Below are 20544 nucleotides of genomic sequence, written 5' to 3'. Positions count from 1 at the left end.
AATGTTTTAAAAATATATAAATAACAAAAAGACAACCCAATATTTTTACATAAGCAAAGGATTTGAATAACTATTTCTTAAAAGATATGCAATTAGCCAATAGCCATATAAGCTACACCACTGGCCATCTGAGAAATATAATCAAAATCACAAGAAGATACCACTTCATAATTAAGAAAACAGAAAATAACAAGTTGGCATGTATGTTCAGAAATAATCATTGCCATATGTTGCTAGTGGGAATGTAAAATGGCACAGGTACTGCAGAAAACAGCTCTCCATTCCTGAAAATGCTAAACACAGAATTATCATATGACCCAGCAATTCTACTCCTGAGTGTACACCAAAGAGAAGTAAGACAGATCCACACAGTAAACTATACAAGAATGCTCACAATAGTATTGGTAATATTAGGAAAAAGTACAAATGTCCACACAAATGTCCATCAACAGATAAATGGCCAAACAAATCATAATATATGAACATACAATGGAAAGGTATTCAATCATAAACAGGAATGAACTACCAATATATGCTACAACTTGGATGAACTTGAAACCGTTACACTAAGTGAAAGCAGTCAGACACTAGGGGTCATGTATTACAGGATTCTTTTTATATATAACATGTATAATATATTGAGAATATGAAAATCCACAGAAAGCAGAGTAAAGGTTACCAGGGGGTGGGAGGCAGGGAGTGGAGAGTGTCTACTTAATAAGTACAGAATGTTTTTATTGGGTGATGAAAAGGTTTTGAAATTAGAGAGAGCTGGTAGTGGCATAACATTCTGAATACACTACCACTAAATCATACACTTTAAAATGGCTAATTACATGTCATGTAAATTTCTCTTCAATTAAAAAAGAATAGAACAGTATGTGCTATGGTGAGTGCTGTGAAATGTGTAAGCCTGATGATTCACAGACCTGTACCGCTGGGGCAAATAATATATTATGTGTTAATTAAAAAAAAGAACAGAACAAAGAATAGAACACTACAGGACAAACTTAATAAAAGTGCAAGACTGGTAGACTAAAAACTGTAAGACATCACTGAAAGAAAATTAAAGACTTATATAAATGGAAAGATGTCCCATGCTCATGGACTGAAAATTTTAATATTTTTGAGATGGCTACCCCAAAAATTGATCTACAGATCAATCCCTATCAAAATCCCCATTGGTTTTTTTTGGACAGGAATCAGCAAGCTGATTCTAGAATTCATAGGGACATATTTGCAAGTGACTCAGAACAGCCAAAACAATCTTGAAAAAGAACATAAAATAGAGTTAAAGAACTCACAATTTCACAATATTTACAGTAATCAAGATAGTGTGGTACTGGCATAAGGACAGACGTGTAAAGTAATGGAGTAGAATGGAGAATCTGGAAATAAACTCATCTGTCTATAATCAACTGTTTTTCAATAATTCTGCCACAACATCAAAAGTACAACACAAGAAAAAAAAAAAACAGATAAACTGGACTTCATCAAAATTAAAAACTTTGATACTTAAAGCCATCCAGAAAGTGAAAAGGACAACAGTTTGTCTAATATCCAAAGAACCCTTACAACTCAATAATAGAAGGACAAATAAGCTAACTCAAAAATGGGCAAATAATGTGAACAGGTATTTCTTGAAAGAAGACATATAAATGGCCAATAACTACAGGAAAAGATGCTCAACATCATTAGTCATTAGGTAAACAAAAATTGAAAGCACAGTGAGATCTAACCTCACATTCACCAGGACGGTTATAATCAAGAAGACAATAACATGCTGGTGAGGATGTGGAGAAACTGGAATTCTCATTCGTTGCCAGTGGGAATGTATACTGTGCAGCTTCTTTGAAAAATAGTTTGCCAATTCCTCAAACACAGAATTACCTTATGACCTAGCAGTTCTAGTCCTAGAATTATAGCCAAAAGAAATGAAAACATCACTCAAAAACTTATGCATGAAAGCTTGTAGCAGTCAAAAAAGTGAAAACAAACCAAATGCCCATCAAATAATGAATTCATAAGCAAAATGTGGCATATCCATACACTAAAATATTATTTGTAAAGAAAAGGAATGATGTACTGAGACAAGTTACAATATGAAACATTATACTAAGTGAAAGAAGCCAAGACCTAATAGGCCATATACTGTATGATTCCGTGAATGCCAAGGGTCCAGAATAGTGAAATCCAAAGAGATATAAAATAGAGTCGTGGTTGCCTAGGCCTGAGAGAGAGGAGAGAATGAGGAGTGACAGAGTAAAAGAGGATATTCTTTTGGGAATGATGAAAATCTCTGGCAATAGATAGAGATGGGGGTGCCTGGGTGGCTCAGTGGGTTAAAGCCTCTGCCTTTGGCTCAGGTCATGATCCCAGGATCCTGGGATCGAGCCCTACATCAGGCTCTATGCTCAACAGGGAGTCTGCTTCCCTTCCTCTCTCTCTGCTTGCTTCTCTGCCTGCTTGTGATCTCTGTCAAATAAATAAATAAAATCTTTAAAAAAAATAGAGATGATGGTTGTACCACATTGTGAATATACTAAAACGACTGAAATAAATACTAAAAGGGTGAAATTTATAATAAGTGAATTATATCTCAATAGGAAAAAAAGTAGGTAAAGAATTCATTGCAGAGAAACAAAGTATTATACAAATTAGGGCTTGGGGGAGGGCAGTATTTTAGTGTGTAAAAACACTTCATAATGTGTAAAAAGAATATTAACAAGTAGATGAGGTTTAGAGGTGGGTTAACTGGAAGATTCTAATTCAGACATTATATGCCAGGACGAAATCTCTTCAGAATTTTAAACCTACATCTTAGGGAAGAAAATATGACCCCAAAGTGAAGACTTCCTATCACTAAATTGGTCGTTGGCTACAACTCTTATTCAAATCTCGGCATAGTGATGACGTTTGTATATGCAATCAATTGTATGGGAAAAACCATAAATCTGGATTGAGTTCCATGGGTACTTTGTGGACTTTATGAAATAAATACTCTCCTGCACCCATCAATCAGGGCCTGAAAGCTTTGGCCTTATCTGTTGTATGGGAGCTTTGCCCCCTCGCTCCTTGGTTCATATTAATGATGGAAAGATTCTGGACATAGAATTCTTAAAATCTCTGCACAGACTATTTCTAGGCTGACACAGCACGAGAAGACAAGGAGATGAACTTAACTACTGATTACATCCGTGAAATGTAGTGAGAATAAGCTGCAGGTAGCAGAGAAGTTATTCCAGCAGAGGAAAATGGGAAACAGAGTGTGCTGTACCTCCAGGCACACTAACTCAAACCACATATTCTGAGATCTGACGAACATTTCACCTCATCTTGAAGAACATTATTCTAAAGTTAGCTTTAGCCAGTTTTACAGAAAAATAGAACAAGCAACTCTAAATCTATCTGCATATCAAAATCAAATTTGAGAAGATGTTATATATTTTATAAAAACTTTTCTAGACCAATTGGAGAGTTTAAATAGGTTGTTTTTTTTTTTTTAAGTTTGGTTTGATTTGTTGATTGTTTTGAATTTTTATTTTTTTTCACTGAACTCACAAATTCGATGACAAATCCTAATCATTTTTCTGTATCAAGGAAAAAAAAAAAAACATTGAAACACAGCAAATTTCCAGAATCATTCAAATCAAAACATTAAACATCTGCTCCATTCTAGAATGGCATGTTACATGCTCCACATTTTTTTTAAGTTTTCTATATTTATTTTACAGACAGAAAGCATAAGCAGGAGGGGGCAGATGAAGGGGCAGCCAGAGGGGAGAGGGAGAGAGAATCTCAAGCAGACTCCACATTGAGTGCAAAGCCCAACACAGGGCTTGATCCCAACACCCTAAGAACACCACTCGGGCCCAAACCAGGAGTTGGACCCCTCACTGAGTGTGCCATCCATATGACCTCATTCTCTACATTTTTTTAATTGAAAGAAATCAGTTTCTCCTAGAATACTTACTTTTAAAATGCTAAGCTTAAACAACCATTATACCTAATTTTGAAATTAGAAAACATAAATTTGATACAGAAACTCTCTAAATACTTAATATTTCTTAAATGAGAAAAAAATATAAATAACCAGAAAGAGTCCCTACTGTGGTGTTTAGCTGAACCATCAAGTTGGTTTGGTAAAGAGGTCTGGCAAGTCTGAAGACTCATGCTTATTTCTCACTCCTTAGATTTCTACATTTCTTCATTTAACTCCAAAGAATATATAATAAACTTATGATTCAATTAATGGATTAGCATAAGTTAAAGATAGATAAACATGGGAAAAATAAGCTTTAAATAATGATCTGCAGCAATAGTACACATTTCATTGGATAAAAATTTTTAGCAACTCTCTTTTTATTTTTTTTTTGGTGCCAAAACCCGGGAATGAACAGCAACATTTTTTAAAGTGGCTGCCTAATGCATCTTTATAAACCCAGTCCATTTTCATTATGGGAAAGACTAACAGATTTCAGACACATGAGTTACTGGGTAATCAAAACAACCTTGCACAGTATTTTTATCATACACTTTTATTAAAATCTGATTTGCATCAACAAAAAATAAGAACAGCCATCGCCACTCACACAGAGATGCCTTCAAAGAAAATGCAGCCAGTCCACTTACCTTGGGGTGCTATCAGAGTTCTTCCGTTCTCCTGACACCAACCAACTGGCTGAACATAAGGGCTATTTACATCACACCTGCAAAACAGGATTCTATTTCAGATCCTACACAGGTCAAAGCGAGAGAAATAATCCAAGAGTAATGACCATTCTACATACTAAGAGACACCATGGAAGATGTAATTACATAGCTAAAATATTTTATAGCTAAATAAAATTAGAAGTAATTTTTAGTACTATATTTTTTAAGCTAAGTGACCAAACTTCTCTTTTACCTAACTTTCTTGAAATATAAAAGTACTTCTTAGAAAGACTTTGACTAGAACCTGAACTGCCAGTGTTATCCCCAAAGAGTGAACATTTTAATAAGCCTCTCCCACCACTTCCTACTAGCAGCAAAGGAAAATTATTAATAGGCCAGCCCAAGTTTAACAGGACAGACCAGACTCCATATGCCTCCAATTTCCAACCTCTCCTTTTCAAGAAACCCAGACCATTCTGAGACACACAGAACAATTAATCCATGCTCTGCTTCTTAGTTCAAAGAAGAGAATAGGACCCCCTTCATGCACATGAAGAGCCGTAGCCTTAGGCAGAGACTTGGCGGTTTCTCAGGATAGACTGCGAAGAAATGCTACAAAAGTTATTTTTGCCATTCCCTCTTCCATATTTCAGGTTTTTACCCAGAAAGCCTTTTGTAACTCATGCAATGTTAGTTTAATGGTATTGTAGCATACATTTTCTCTGCTCCCCACAGGATCTCAAATAATTCACTCCATTCTCCCCATGAATCTTCCCTTTCTAAAATATGACAGGCTGAGTTCAACATTTTTCAGGAAAAAAAAAAAAAAAAAAGCTCCAAGTTCTTCACTTCCTCTTCATAGAAATGCCTCCCTTACAAACTAGACACAACACAGTGAAGTGCCCTGACCTGGTCATATTATTTCAGCTGAGGCCTCATTAGGTAACCTCTCATAGAGTGGAGAAGTTTCTCGGGCACTTTAATTCAGCAATTCATGTAGAAGAGAAGGTCATGAAAAGTTGACCACTAAATTCCAATGTTCATTACTCTAAGAACAGCAAGGACAGTGACAGGACTGGAAGGAAAATAAATTCTTAACACCAAACATGAACACACAGAAGTAAAATGCACATTGGTGTCTCACCAGTAATCGTAACTATCATCCCAATTGTCAAAATGCACTAGTAAGCGATCTTCAACAATATCTGCTATGGTTGCCACACACACCAAGGAAGGGTTCTTCCTGTCGACGGCCTCCAGCTTCATTCCAACCTGAAATTCTTTAGGCATTGGCCCATTCTAACACAGCACCAGAGGGGAGAGGCACAAAAAGAAACAGGACACCAGATAGGACTGAGCTACTGTCAAAACGTCTATGTTTAGCATGAGAACAGTCTATAGGCAACACTTACCCTCCAGAATGAAGCCAGCAAATGCTAGTACAAATATTCCAACAAACTGTTACCAGATTAGCATTCTTAACAAAAACCCAGGAAACTAGCTTTTACCTTGTACTTTTTCTTTTTTGTTGTGCAGGTAAGTTATATTTCCCTCATCATCATTATTTTCCCTTTTCAGTTCTTAGAAGAAATTATATTAATTTAAAAATATGATGTTTACTGGATACAAGAGTATCAAATAATTTTCTCTGCTCCCCACAGACTTGAACAGTTTCCAAATACCAGTATTTGGAGAAGTAGTGAAGATAGGCTCTTTAGCACCAAAATTATCATTTACTTTGAAGAGATCTGAAAACAGTGGCTTTCTCGATATTTAAGAAACACATGCATGAATCCATAAATAAACCTATACTTGAAAAAAATCCAAATGCTTTTTTTAGTATCTATACACATTTTTTCATAGTAAAAAACAGTAAGGACTATGATTTAAAGTAACATTACAATAACAAAACCCCACTTTTTATACTAGTGTAATTAGCCAGTCCTGGGATCTGGGGACTAGAAAATGTTTTTTTCCTACCTCTTTACAGTCTATACTGAGCCCTGCTTTTTGTTTTCCTTTAGCGCTTTACATCTTTAAAAGCAATTTCCCATTTCTATTACTCCCTTTTGTTGATAAAATTCTATGAAACACACAGAGCAGTTGTATAACACTGATTTCAAGATCAGGGTGAGTGTCCTACAAAGGGACACACAGCCAGTAGGTGGCAGAGCAACCCTAGGGTTCCCTGCCCCCTTCCCAAGTAGGTGGCCTCACTGCAGGGGGTGAAGGGGGCGACAGGCTGACGGGCCCAGAGGAGGCAGGGGCTGCACCTTATTCTCATTCTCTCCTGAAGAGCTGGCAGGTTACTGGGGCCACAGATGGCATAACAAATGTGCTACACCCAAATCTTCGTATCTTCATACGCTCCTTGAATCTGTAGAAAATGTCACCTTCATTCTCGTTACACAGAAATCCTACTAAGCTGGGTTTATTCAAAGTCTACCTGTGGTATCTACTGGTCTCAAACCACCAAACTAAGTTCAAACGAATAACTCACTGGAATCAAGAAGGAAAAACCATTCCAAAAGGCATTTTAAATTTTAGTAGGATTTAAATATAAAGTCTTCAACTCTCTGCATCTAAATAAAGTATTTAATTGTACATTTAAAGGTGGGTTGGGATACACCTATAGGAAACGGACAAATTAAGTGAGAAAAGTCTTATGAAGCTAAGGATTCTGAAAAAATACAACAGAATATATAGTGAATTTTAAGAAATCTAAGCTCAAGTAGAAATCTGATTTATACTGAGGAAGAAAATACTTACAGAACTTCTGTTTCTGAATAATTTCTTGGGAGCATTTTGCAATTTGCAGGCCTTCAAGTAATCCATCCAAACAAATTTATCTTTTCTATAACCTAAAAAAAGTATGGATTATTCAAAATACCCACAGAATATAACCATGTGCATATTCAATATATTAACCTTCTTCAGTCTTCTGTTATGAATTCAAAGTCCTGTAGTAGACCACAAATGATTTAAGTTAAAATCTCTAAATTGTTTCAATGTCTTTTAACGTATGAAATTCAAAACTGTTGACGTGATTTCCCATCATGCATATCATGCCCTTATAAATTGTTTAAATTCATTAAGATATAGAATTGGTCTGCTGATGGCCTGATGGGAGTCTCATCTCTTAGTGAGGCTTTCCAAAATGGGCAGAGGGAAGAGACAGAAGTTCCTGAACTCCTGGTCACTCCTGAAGAAGCCATGTCACTGAGAACATCAGAGGTCCTGATGATGCAACAATCCAGGGTTCCAGGCACTTGGGGACATTATAGAAACCCCCTCACATTTCAAACACCATTTGGCAGTGACAGCTTTCTGCTGCTTATCTTTGTGGGTTTTGCCTTTTGTACTGATCCTCCCCTCTGTGTGCCCTAAAGTGGCTCCCACAGGGTTGGCCCAAACAAGAGGGGCTCAATAAACTTTCTGGTTGAATGTTACACAGAACAAAAGTCAGGCTCCTTGCACAGCGCTACACCTCTAACTTCATCTCCCACACCTTGCCCTTGCTTCTGTGCTCCAGCCAAATTCACCTCCTTGGGATTCCTCAACCTGGTAGCCCCAGGGCGTCTACATTCTCAGGCAGCCCTCTCAAGGGAGGCCTCCCTGACTTCCCTCATTCATCCACCTGTCTGTGGGACATCACGTTCTCATGCCCTTCTTCAGCATGCAGTCTGTCCCATCCCCCAACCCTGTCACTGCTTGCCACCCTACCTCACCTTCGTCTAAGACTTGTCGCCCCCCACCCTGGAACGAAAGCCCCATGAAGACAGAGGTGGTTTATTTTATTCACAGCTCTATCCCCAGTGCCAGCACACAGCAAGGGCTCCATAAAAACCGACTGAAAATGAGCCCGTGACCAACTTTCATGAAATCCAGCAATCTTAGGGATTCTGCCATCAGTCTCAGGGGTGGATCCCCAAAGGCCACTCTGAGTTGGGCAGTAAAATGGCTGTACTCAAACTCCAGAAGTGCCACTGTCATCCAGTACTCTGGCAACTGAGCAGAAGCCGGTACACAGAAGTCTGCTGTGCAAGGAAATAGGCCCATGGGTATCTCAACTGATCAAATCCTCACCTCACCAGCACACAGCAAAAAAAAAGGCTTCAGTCACATCTGCCAGGCCCAGGTTCCTCTAGCACATAACAAGAGACAAAGATGAGATTTTTGATTCAAGGAAGTAAACAGGGGGGCCTGGGTGGCTCAGGGTGGGTTAAGCTTCTGCCTTCGGCTCAGGTCATGATCCCAGGGTCCTGGAATCGAGCCCCCCATCAGGCTCTCTGCTCAGCAGAGAGCCTGCTTCTCCCTCTCTATCTGCCTGCCTCTCTGCCTACTTCTGCCTATTTGTGATTTCTCTCTCTGGTAAATAAATAAATAAATAATCTTAAAAAAACAAAGGAAGTAGACAGTGAAATCCTCTTTCTTTCATAGTTACGTCTTTTCCATGATTTGTTTGAAACAAATGATATACAGTGAATCGAGTTTCCTCACCATATGGTATCAGTGACTAAGTGAAACAGTTCATTTCAAGCATGATGTAAAATAAGTTTCTTTATTCCATCTCAGGTTTAATAAACTTTATATTAAGTCAAAAGATTTTATTTCTGCCATAGGTACCTGATCAACATACTTGCCCTAAGCAGTCATTGATGCTTTTATTTTTTTTTAAAGATTTTATTGATTTGAGAGAGAGACAGAGACAGAGATAGCAAGAGAGAGCATGAGCAGAGAGCAGAGGGAAAAGCAGGTTCCTCACTGAATAGGGAGCCTGATCAGGACTCGATCCTGGGACCCTCAGAACATGCTTAACTGACTGAGCCACCCAGACACCCCCATTGCTTTTCTTTTAAAGACATTTATTCATTTCTAAAAATGGTATCCTTGTAGTCTTACTGCTTTGAGGGGATTAAACTTTCAGTTTGAAAATCAATTCACACCAGGCTCTCTTGTTAGTATTTCATGAAATGTTGTTAAAATAAAACCAACTCTCTTTCCATCCCGGCTTACCCTTAGGGATGTGCAATTCATGTTTGGTCTTCTCACACCACCCTACTGGATGAATGTCAGGGGAACCGGCATTGGTCCAAAAATCATAGCAGCTTAAATAACCATCAAAGTGAAGTCTGAGGCGGTAACCACACACCTGTAAAATGGAACGTTTGCAATCCTTCATTAAGTGTCACGCATTTGAAGAGTACACAAAATTAACAAAATATTCACATACTCTGTCAGTGCTATCAACATAATATAAACCAACCCTTCCATCCAAATGTGCTTGTATTAAAAGGCAAATTTAGAGATGACATCTGAAAACAAAATGCTGACAGACACGATCTTTCAAGCATCCAGATTTTTTTCTGTAAAAAACAAATTATCCTTTTACTCAGTCTAGAAATCTGAGGTGTTTACACCTCCATCAATTGATTGTTCATTCAATACCTCTCAAATATTGCTCTTGGAAACCCCATCTCCCGCTGTCCCACAACAGTATGCAAGCTAAAGTACAGAGCAAAACCAAAATGGGTATGTCTTCATTTCAACTCTAACACATGGATCCAGCATACTCAATTAAGGAAATAAATAAAACAGTGTAGAATACATCATTAAGACATGCTATATAAGTTTAATAGCTATAATCAATCACTAAATTAAGTGAATAGGGTTTTTTACATGAGGTAATTAAAAATATAGAGGTCTTCCATCATTTTAATAATATAAAATGTTTAGTAAATATTACATTTTATAAGCCATTTACTTTCATCAGTGGCTCTTCATTCTAAGTAATTTTCATAAAATGCTTACATTTATATAAATAGATATTTCATGTGCTTGGATATTTTTCATACACATTTCTCATCAGTTCAGCTAAAACTTGAATAATTATGTCTCTTTTAACAGACAAAAGTAACACTGTGGGATTCACTGATTGTTATCAACCTCAAATGAAAACTATTTACCAACTTAATCAAGGATAACTGCTAGTGATGAGGGACTTATTAAAAGATTAATCTTCACAGAAGGAAAAAAAATTCATTAAGAAACATATTTCACCCATCACTGACTAAAATACATCCATGATGTACTAGAACTTGTTTATAATGGAAAGGACTCAAATTCATTATTCTCTAGAAAATTCTCTTCTGTCACTGTGCACTCAGCCCAAGACAATAACACCATCTCTTACCTCAGCTACAGAAAGCACACAGAATACAGATGGATGTCGGGGGTCAATGCCTTCTAATCTCATTCCAACCTGAAAACCATTTTCATGCTCCGGAAAGGATTGGTCCTATGAAATTTCATGATATAACATTAGCTACTGAAATACCTTCACAATGTGATATTAAAACACACTTGCTGTTGCTATGCATACAATCAAGAACTCCCGGTATGGGCTTGGAGGCTCGGGGATACAGCTAAAGACCGATGGCTGCTTTTCTATATTTGGGCCTCAAAGATGGTTTGATCATTTTATCATTACTTAGAAAACAGTTTATATGGAAACTACATGTCCTGTGAACTCCCCATTTATTCCTTTTGCCCATTTTTCCTTAGTGATTTGAAGAAGCTCTTCCTGTACTCTGGAAACAATCCTTTGTTGATTGTAATGATTACCTATTCCCAGTATGTGAGTTGGCTTTTTATGACTTTGTTGTAGAGAATTTTTTTTAATGTAGTAAAATACGTCAATTATTTCCTTTTCAGTGTGCACATCCAACCTATGAAATCCCTCACAACCCTGAAGTTACATGGACATTCCCCTGGCATTCTTTTAAAACTTCTGTTCTTCATATTTAAATCTACAATGCAACTGAAATTAATTTTGTTCTATGGTGTGAGGTAGGATCTATTTTTTTAATACAGAAAACAGACTATTCAACAAAATTTTTTGTATAGTCCATACTTCCATTATCAACAAAGTTATCTCTGTTATATCATGTTTCTACACATTTGTGAGTCTACTTCTGGCCCTTCTATTCTGTTCATTGGTATATCTTCCTATACCACATCGACTTATTTGCTTATGACTCTATATGGAGAGCAACCTTTATCATATTGAATTTTCTAATTCAGGAACTTGTTCCCTCTCCATTTAACTTAATCATTTTATTTGTCCAAGATGTTCTTAAAATTTTTGAATCGACATCATTGGTTATTAAAATTTTCAAATAGGCTTCAAAAATGCTTTCTTATGTTTATTTCTGTGTACCTTTTAATATTTACTGCTACTGCAAATGGAATCTACTTTGTAATAGACTTTCTAATGTGCTCCCATTCATATTATTTTAATACTAGCCTTGTTTCCCACAACCTAGCAAATTATCATTATTTTTGAGCAGTTTTGAGCAGATTCAGCATTACTAGTCAATTTACTCTTAACTTCAAGTAAGTTATAGGAATGCTAACAGAAAATGATGATTAAAATCTAGTTTTATTAGAACAAGAGCCGCTTTTTAATCACTAATTTTATTACTCTTTATTACTGGTTAACACATTAATGTTTATTTTTATTCTTTTGAAAAATAAATCTCTTCATTTGAATGTAATGTCAAACTTAAAAGAGAAGCTGCAAGAACAAAATAATACAAAGAACATGCATAGCCTTTGCCTGGACTCCTTTATTGTTAACAACAGTAGAAACCTCTTTGTTTTACCATTTGTGTTCTCTCTCTCTCTCTCTCGTATCTGTGCCTGTACACTGATATAAATATAGATACGCATATACATCCACATGTATATATGACTGTTTCTGAATCATTTGAGGGCCTTTTACCCTTAAATACTAAATGATTTTCCCTTAAGAGCAGGCAGTGTAGCTCCCTTGAGAATGAGAACATTCTCTTATGTAACAACAATTCAGTTATCAACTTCTGGAAACGTAACATTTATAAACTTTTAACTAATCTTCAATTCATATTCCAGTGTTTCCAATTTATCCAACAAGGCACTTTATAACACCTTCCCCCTCCACAATGTGATTCAGGTAGGGTCAGATATCAAATTTAGTTGATATGTTTATTTAGTCTCCTTTAATCTGGAACTTTTTCCATATTATTTCTTTATCTCTTACAACAACAACATTTTTAAAGAAAACAGTCTTTCCCCTCCTCCATTTTTTTTTTAAACAGAAAGCTCATCATTCCAGATGTGTCTGACATTTCCCCATGATTAGATTCAGTCATGCATTCTCTGCCAGTATGTTACATGGGTGACAAGAGTCCTCAGGATATCTCCTCTGGAGCCACAGGACGCCCATGCATCCTCTCACTGGTGCTGTTGATTTTGATCACACAATGACAGTGTTGCCCAATTCACTATACAGTTACATACAAAACACACATACATATACATACACAAATATTTACACATGGATGTATGTATATGCATACTTATGTATATTTTACAAATCCTAAGTTCATACTGATATGTCTAATCCCAGACCACCCCAAAGGGTTCATTCTGCCTTTTCCCATCCATTTTTGTCTTTCTCCTCTAACCAGGTCAGCACATTTACTCATATACTAAATCCTATAGCATCTACTATAGTTTCAGGACTGTTTTACCCACAGTACTATAATAAACAAATCTACAGAAAGATTTCAGGATTTGTTTGCAATTCTCCCTCCCTGCTCTGCTGTCCACGAATGGGGTATGCAGTTAAAAACCATGTTCATATCCTACTTGGATTCACATTTTTCTCTCTCTCTAGTGCAGTTAAAGTATCCATTTGAAATATGGTTGTGTTCATTGATTTAAATGTGCTTTCAGTTCTTAATGATTTGTTTTTATTTCTTAATATGTAGAATGTTAATATCCTTCCATGAGTTCGAGCTGTACAAAAAGGTTCTCAAAGAAATGTCTCTCTGTCTCCCATATCCTATCCTCCCCATTCTACCTCTTTAGAGGTAACCACCCTCACTGTTTTCTGGTCTATCCTTCCTGGATTTCTTTTTATAAAAATAAAAAAAAACATTTTGCTTTATTTTCCCCTTCCTTCTCACACAAAAGGTAGCATACTATATATGCTATTTTGCATGTGGCTTTTTTCATTTCTTAACACCTCCTGGAAACCACTCCATGTCAGGTCACAGCGACTGCCCACAGTCCTTGTCACAGCTACATCATACTCCACTCTGTGTAAGTACCATAGTTTACTCAACCTTCTTCTACAGTTGAGTGTGTGCCTTTTTTATACGAACATGAAATTGTTTTTAAATCTTTATGAATTGGCTTGTAAGATGTCGTTAAGAACATTTACAGATCATTTTAGAAGTTTCTAAGGAAAAACTTAAAGGATGACAAAACCCAAAAATGAAATGGCAAGAATGAATGATTTCTCAGAAATATTTTATTTCTGCAAGAAATAAATGTCATGTGTGTGTTTAATTCCCCAGCCTTCTTCTCACATCTACTCTGTTTCCCAGCAGACTGTATATAACAGGTTTTATGTGACTGCCTCCTGTTCACTGCTTTGAAATTTCTTGGTTAACTTCAAAAACACGGCACACACATGCATGTGCGTACACACAACACTGATAAGAAACCAACAGAACAGGAAAGACTACAGGGAATATATCAATAATTCTGAAAGGAAAGTTAAGAAACTGTAAAAACTGAGAGGACATTTTTCATGTTTAACAAAACCGAAAGATAGAAAATTGGGGACAGGAAGGAACCAGGATTATATGGAACAGACTGTGCTCTCTTTTCACAGATGAATGATAAATTCAAGACACTGACAATAATTCAGAGCTGGGAGTTAGGATGAGCAACGTTATTCTTGACAGCATTTTCAGAAGGTTTTTCAAGTAAAATTTGGAAGCTTCAGGTAGCACTGCAAGGAACACTACATGGCTACAATAGTCACGGCTTCTTTGGAGGGTTTCAAATAAAAGACAAAACATTCATTTTTACAATCTGAAAGGCAGCTTCTAGTGAGAAACAGCATTGTCTTTCATCAGTCTCTTTTCTGTTTAATGGTTTATTCATAGCAGATTTAATTTTGTTTCTTTCTAAAAATCATGTATTTTATGAACACAATTGATAGCTGTGCTATAAAATTATATTTTATGGTGACAAAAGGGAACTGGAATCACACACTAAAGCAAACAATAGTCTGTTAAATTCAGTCATAAAAAAATCATAAGGTCTGTAGACTTGAAAAAAACTTTTAGAAAGTTAAATAAACTCAAACCCAGAGAGGTGAAGAGACTTTCTCAAGGTCACACAACCTGTTTGGTAGCAGATCGTAACTAAGGACCCAAATCTTCTGAAAGCCAGCCAACTGTTTGTTCCACATTAGAGGACAGATGTGGAAACAGAACAAGCAAAACAAAACCCAGCTCAAGGCCATGGAAGGCATTTCCAAGGATGTGCCATGTACACTTGGGCACAGAAGTAAAGCTGTTTTATTTCATCATTTTCTTTCCCCAGACATTTGCAAAATAATGAAGTTTGTCAGTAATGATAAAAAGAATTATTCCAAGTTCTATACCACATAGCAAAAGCAGGTACAAATTGCATACTATTACTAAAAAAATAAAATAAGCCCAAGCATTAGGGAAAAAAAAAAAAAAAAAAAACCAACCCAAACAAAACAAAACGCCACGCCTAGAGCAAAGCAGACAGGCTAACAGCAGAATTCCCTTATGAAGTACAATGCATAAGGCACTCATCACATGTGCGTGCCAGTAGATCTCTGCTCCAAAGTCACAAACGTACCCTGTAAACAGCTCTTGGACACTTGGTAGGTATCTGTGAGAAATTCTGGACGTTTCACTCTGTTTGACACTGAGCACCTCATCACAGGACCAGAGAGATTATGCTGGTACTGATTGTTTCTGAGACACTCTGTGGAGGCGGCAGAAGGCTGGTGGCCATCAGCACCAGCCGAACAGCAGCTAGATGTGTGTTACAGAGCTGTATCAATCCTCTAAATGGAAGATCCTATCTGTGTGCCCACAGGCATTCTATTTTATTCACAGGCAAGCGTTGGCAGGCAACAATATTTTCCTGATCTTAATTCAGTATCGAGAGAAATGGGAGAAATGAGGCCTGCAAGGGAGTCACAGCCGCTGAAGCACACACCTCTAGCAGGCCATGGAGAGGACCAGTCCAAGACGACAGGCCGCTGATTTCTGAACCTTCATGGGATGGCTGTCAAAGAGAAAGACGTTCATACAGATTTTATATGCAGATGGTGAGGTAAGATTCCTTATAACACCAAAGACCACTGCCATGAGTCCAGTGATCTTCTTCTCTGGTTTATCTCAGCAACATCTTCAAAAATCTCAAACTGTCTCCATGTGTATCTCCTAGGCTGAAATGTCACAATTTTAAATGTGACAGGTGAGATCACAAGAAGTCTTATGCAGGCAAACTGGGATATAGACAGCCTGACCACAGAAAATTTAACTCTTGGTCAACACTTGATGATTTTCTTTACTCAGTGAGGGAAAAAAAATCATGTTATTGATGGGATAAAAAAAAATCATTCAAACACTGCCAAAGGGAACATAAAGAAACATTTTCCTAAAACAAATACAACCAAAGAGAAGTTACAAGAAGCAGAGAGAGTCCATCTGCTGGGTTTTGAGGGTGGTATTCTTGTTGGCTTAGCAGCTGATAAAACAAAATGTTCTGAATTTATGTTTAATCAATATATCCAGGACCAAAGAGATCTATCTGAAGAACCATCAAACACCTGCTATGATAGCCAACAACCTCTAATAACAATATATAATAATCTCGATAAGCAAAAATGAAGAATAAGGAATATGAAGGAATGGGTATAGAGCCTGAGCTATCCGTTATCAGGCCATATACAGATGGCTTTTATACAACGAGCACATACGTAGCACTTAACTCTGGGCCAAATCCTGTTCTAAGCACTTTACAAATACCAACTCATTAAATCGTCATAAAAGTCCTATGAAATAGGCATTATGCACATTTTGCAGAGAATGAAACTGGGGCACAAGTGGTTATGTAATATGCCTGAGACCACAGTGTATATCTGGCTTTAGTGTAAGAGCGAGTAGTCAGTATAGTAAATCAACACCATCCCATTCACTGACTAAAGACTTCAACATTTTTAAATCTTCATAATTAAAACTTAGAATGAGCTTTAAAAAAAAAAAAAACAAAAAACCAAAGTTGATGGTCTGAATATATGCTATCTGACCACTAAATGATCGCCCAATGTTGTATGAGAATTTAATACAGAGTAAAGGTGGCATTTTAAGTCAGGAGAATCAAAATAAAGGTCCTTAGGACACATGCACATAACTATCCTTTGGGGAGAAAAACTCAGTTATATGCCTACCACAACAACGTATGTAAAAATAATTTCAGATGGAGAGAAAACAGACACAATACAATGGAAGACAGTGCAGCTACTACAAAAGCAAGACAGGGGCACCCGGTTGGCTCAGTTGGAGCAGCATGTGACTCTGGATCTCGGATTGTTAAGTTAAAGGGTATAGAGAGGACTTAAAATATTTTTTTTAAAAAAAAAAGCAAGATACAGGCCTCAATCTGGAAAGGTGTCATGATAGCTGTAGCGTACTCATAAACATGAAGCAATCACCAGATGAGTAAAACACAACTATTTAGATAACCATCATTCACCTATCCACATAACTACATACATACAGACACGGAAGTATACATGTCAAATTATTCTGAGTGGTTCACCTAGAGAGGGGTACCAACAGAGGGAAAGCCTTTTAAAACTTTCATACTCTTCTGTCTTGATAGACTTTTTAAATGGCACTGTAATTTAAAAGTCAGTACACACACACACAATTAAGTTGATGACGATGCTAGGCAAGAAGACAGGACACAGGTCACAAGAAGCCTTATGTAAGGTCTTATCAAGGACCTTTCAGTTTATTCTTGGTTGATGAAATGCTAGCAAAAGCTTTTAAGCAGAGGGCAGAAAAAAAATTCTTCCTTCTATAAAGATCTTATTAGTGGCAGTGTAGAGAATTAATTAAAAAAATAAGAATACTAGAAATAAGGAAGATGGTTAAGGAGGTTTTTAATATCTACCGATAATTGAGAATTTGCCATGTGCCATCTATAGTATCTACCTCAGCTCATTGAAGCCTTAAAATCCCCTGTATTGGAACCCTACAATCCCCATGTCGCATCTGAGGCATGAGATACATATACCCTACTTGCATAATCAGTCAGTAAAAAAGCTGGAATGAGAATTCAAACCCTGGTCTGCATGCTTCACTGCAAAGTTACATTCCATTCCAGAACATGGCAGGCGCCTGGACAAGGACGAAGAAGGCAGGGAATTTTTTTTTTTTTAGATTTATTTATTTATTTGATAGAGAGAGAGAGACACATGAGAGAAAGAACACAAGCAGGGGGAGTGGGAGAGGGAGAAGCAGGCTTCCCGCTGAACAGGGAGCCCAATGCCATGTGGGGCTCGATCCCAGGACACTGGGATCATGACCTGAGCCGAAGGCAGATGCTTAACTGACTGAGCCACCCAGGCGCCCCAAGGCAGGGAATTTTAAACTGACACCCAGGTTTCAGGCTTGGAAGAAATACCCAGATTTTCCATAATGTGTTAATTTTTACTTTTATAATGTTCTCAATACTGACTGATATGTTCAAGGACTCTATATACAGCTCAAGAACAATGACATTTTTGTACATACTTTTCAATTCCAAATTTCTAGTGCATTACTACAGCTTCAATGTTCCCCTAGGTATAGTATCTTGCAATGAATCTTTCATCTTAAATGTCTATTCACTGCAAATACTGACAGAATATGAAAGGTTATGAAACTCTTTCCTTGCTTTCTCTTCTGGGACCTTTATGATTTTCACCTGAGCTAACAATGGAACCTCCCAGGAATATGAGAATCCCTCCTGGCTTTCTGTTGTTTCAATCACAGAGAAAATGGAGACCTTGAATACACCTGTATCTATAGATATACAGATACAGATAAATACATACACACACGCACTCATGTAGAGGGTCCTTGGTTTCGATGGTAGAGTAGAAGTGGCATCTATGATGTCTTCTGGGATTCTAGAAACCTCCTAAATTTTAAAATTTTGTGTGCGAATGGATATAAGCACTTCTCTAAAGAGATTACCAATAGCTTTCATTAGATATTCAAAAGGGCCTAATATCTAAAAAACGATTAAGAGCCACATGGCTGTCCTTTAAGGGAATCTGTCACTCATCAATCCCCTGACTACATAACATATTCAGGAGTCTTCGATAAGCAGGCCCAAGCAGTTCCTGCAGCTGGTCCTCATGGATATACAGGCCAGGCAACAAGACATGCTTCAAATCCTGCTTTTTCAAACCGATGCCTATTTTTGCCATCTATTTGTTAGGCTAATGGGGAAAAACCGTCACCTACATAATTAAACATAACTTGCGGCAAGGCTTCAGTTAAGGCGGCAGTGAAGGACGGCTGGTTGTGTATTTTTAAACTCTCATTTTAGAGATACTTCCTTGTTATTTTGAACATTTTTCATAGGTTAATTCTGTATCCCAAACTGTTGCCAAGATTATACCAAGCAGCATTCTACAAAAAGAGAACAAAGAACTCATGGCACAACACAAGTATTCTCTAGAAGCTAGTGGATGCAATTCCTCCTGCTTTTCTGTGAATCTATTCTACTATAATCTCAGATGCAAACATTCTCATTTCACCAGAACTACTGACCTTATTGGTAGTAGGAAGTTTGGCTGAGGGGTATGTGTGTGTGTGTGTGTGCGTGTGTGTGTGTATCCAGACACCTTGACCTGCCCACTGAAACTGTGTGTGTGTGTGTGTGTGTGTGTGTGTGTGTGTGTGTGTGTGTCCAGGCACCCTGACCTACCCACTAACTGAATTACAGTCTCAGAAACAAAAGGAAAGCTCACAGCGGAGTGGGTGGAATACTGTTAGATCTAGGCAGCTTTACACCAACAAATATCTTTACGAACAAAGAGAAAGAACCCACACAGTATAAAATAAAGGACTGCCTAGAGAGAACTTTTGAAAATAACTTCTGAAGTTGTCTGATAATTCACTGGCCAACATGAGTAGACTCCACAAATCTCTGAGAATAGTGTCTAAAGCAAAAGCCCACATTTTTTTTTCCCCCTAAGGGACTAAACCTGCCTAGGGTAAAAAGACAAAGATATTTCTAATATAAATTTGCTTCAACTGTAAGAGAAGAACTGTGGAAACTGTTTACTCTTGATTCTGAATACCACTATTTTCTTCTTTTAATTTCTCTTCCTCTGAACAACTTGGAACATGACATTCAGCTTCCAGCTGGAATTGCAGATAAGCAGCCTTCACAGGGGATCCAAGCCCCCTCCAGGCAGGAGAAAGCAGCCCTGATTGGACTGTCTGGTCTCACTGCTTCAGATCTGCTCAACTATCTGCCAGGCCTCTGGTACTTTGAATCTCACTATTACAGAGAAGTGGATTCTAAGAATAGGAAAAATATCTGAGCTGCAAGATCAGGATGTATCTTCAGTTTTGCCCCAGAACTTACAGCTTTAGAGAACATGAGAAATGAACATGAATGAGAATTCCCTCTGTTCTTCAGAGCCCCAGCCATTAATCAGCTTAAATGACTTCACGTACCAAGGCTACAGTCCAGTTTTAAAACGCACATCTTTCTCTGCCCAATATGCCTTGGGATTTAAGCCCCAATCAAACATGTGAATATAATGCACACAGTATTTTTTTTTTTTTTTTTTTTACAAAATGTGCTCTTTCCCAGGAGAGCTCTTAAATATCAATGAGGTTATCCTAAAACTGGGGGGCAGCAAAATACATATAGAAGGCAAAAACAAATAGAAAATCAAATAAGCACACACTTTAAGTAAATAAAAAGAGGATACAGATC

At 37.3% G+C, this 20544-nt stretch overlaps 1 protein-coding gene across 1 annotated transcript in view; it reads right to left on the bottom strand.

The window, feature by feature from the left end:
* Window positions 1-20544, bottom strand: part of LOC111142637 (L3MBTL4, histone methyl-lysine binding protein) — a 378206-nt gene that overhangs the window by 284387 nt on the left and 73275 nt on the right. The window contains exons 5-9 of the mRNA XM_022495947.1: window positions 10847-10951; window positions 9670-9805; window positions 7423-7514; window positions 5798-5952; window positions 4633-4709 (exon numbers count right to left, since the gene is read on the bottom strand). Of these exons, the coding sequence (XP_022351655.1) occupies window positions 4633-4709; window positions 5798-5952; window positions 7423-7514; window positions 9670-9805; window positions 10847-10951 (565 nt within the window). The remainder of the gene's footprint in view (window positions 1-4632; window positions 4710-5797; window positions 5953-7422; window positions 7515-9669; window positions 9806-10846; window positions 10952-20544) is intronic.

The sequence above is a fragment of the Enhydra lutris genome, unplaced genomic scaffold (genome assembly GCF_002288905.1).
Source record: "Enhydra lutris kenyoni isolate GAN:26980312 unplaced genomic scaffold, ASM228890v2 scaffoldscaffold8, whole genome shotgun sequence".
Classification (NCBI taxonomy): domain Eukaryota; kingdom Metazoa; phylum Chordata; class Mammalia; order Carnivora; family Mustelidae; genus Enhydra; species Enhydra lutris.
The sequence above is the reverse complement of the archived record's forward strand: the minus strand, read 5'-3'. Positions and strand labels throughout refer to the sequence as shown.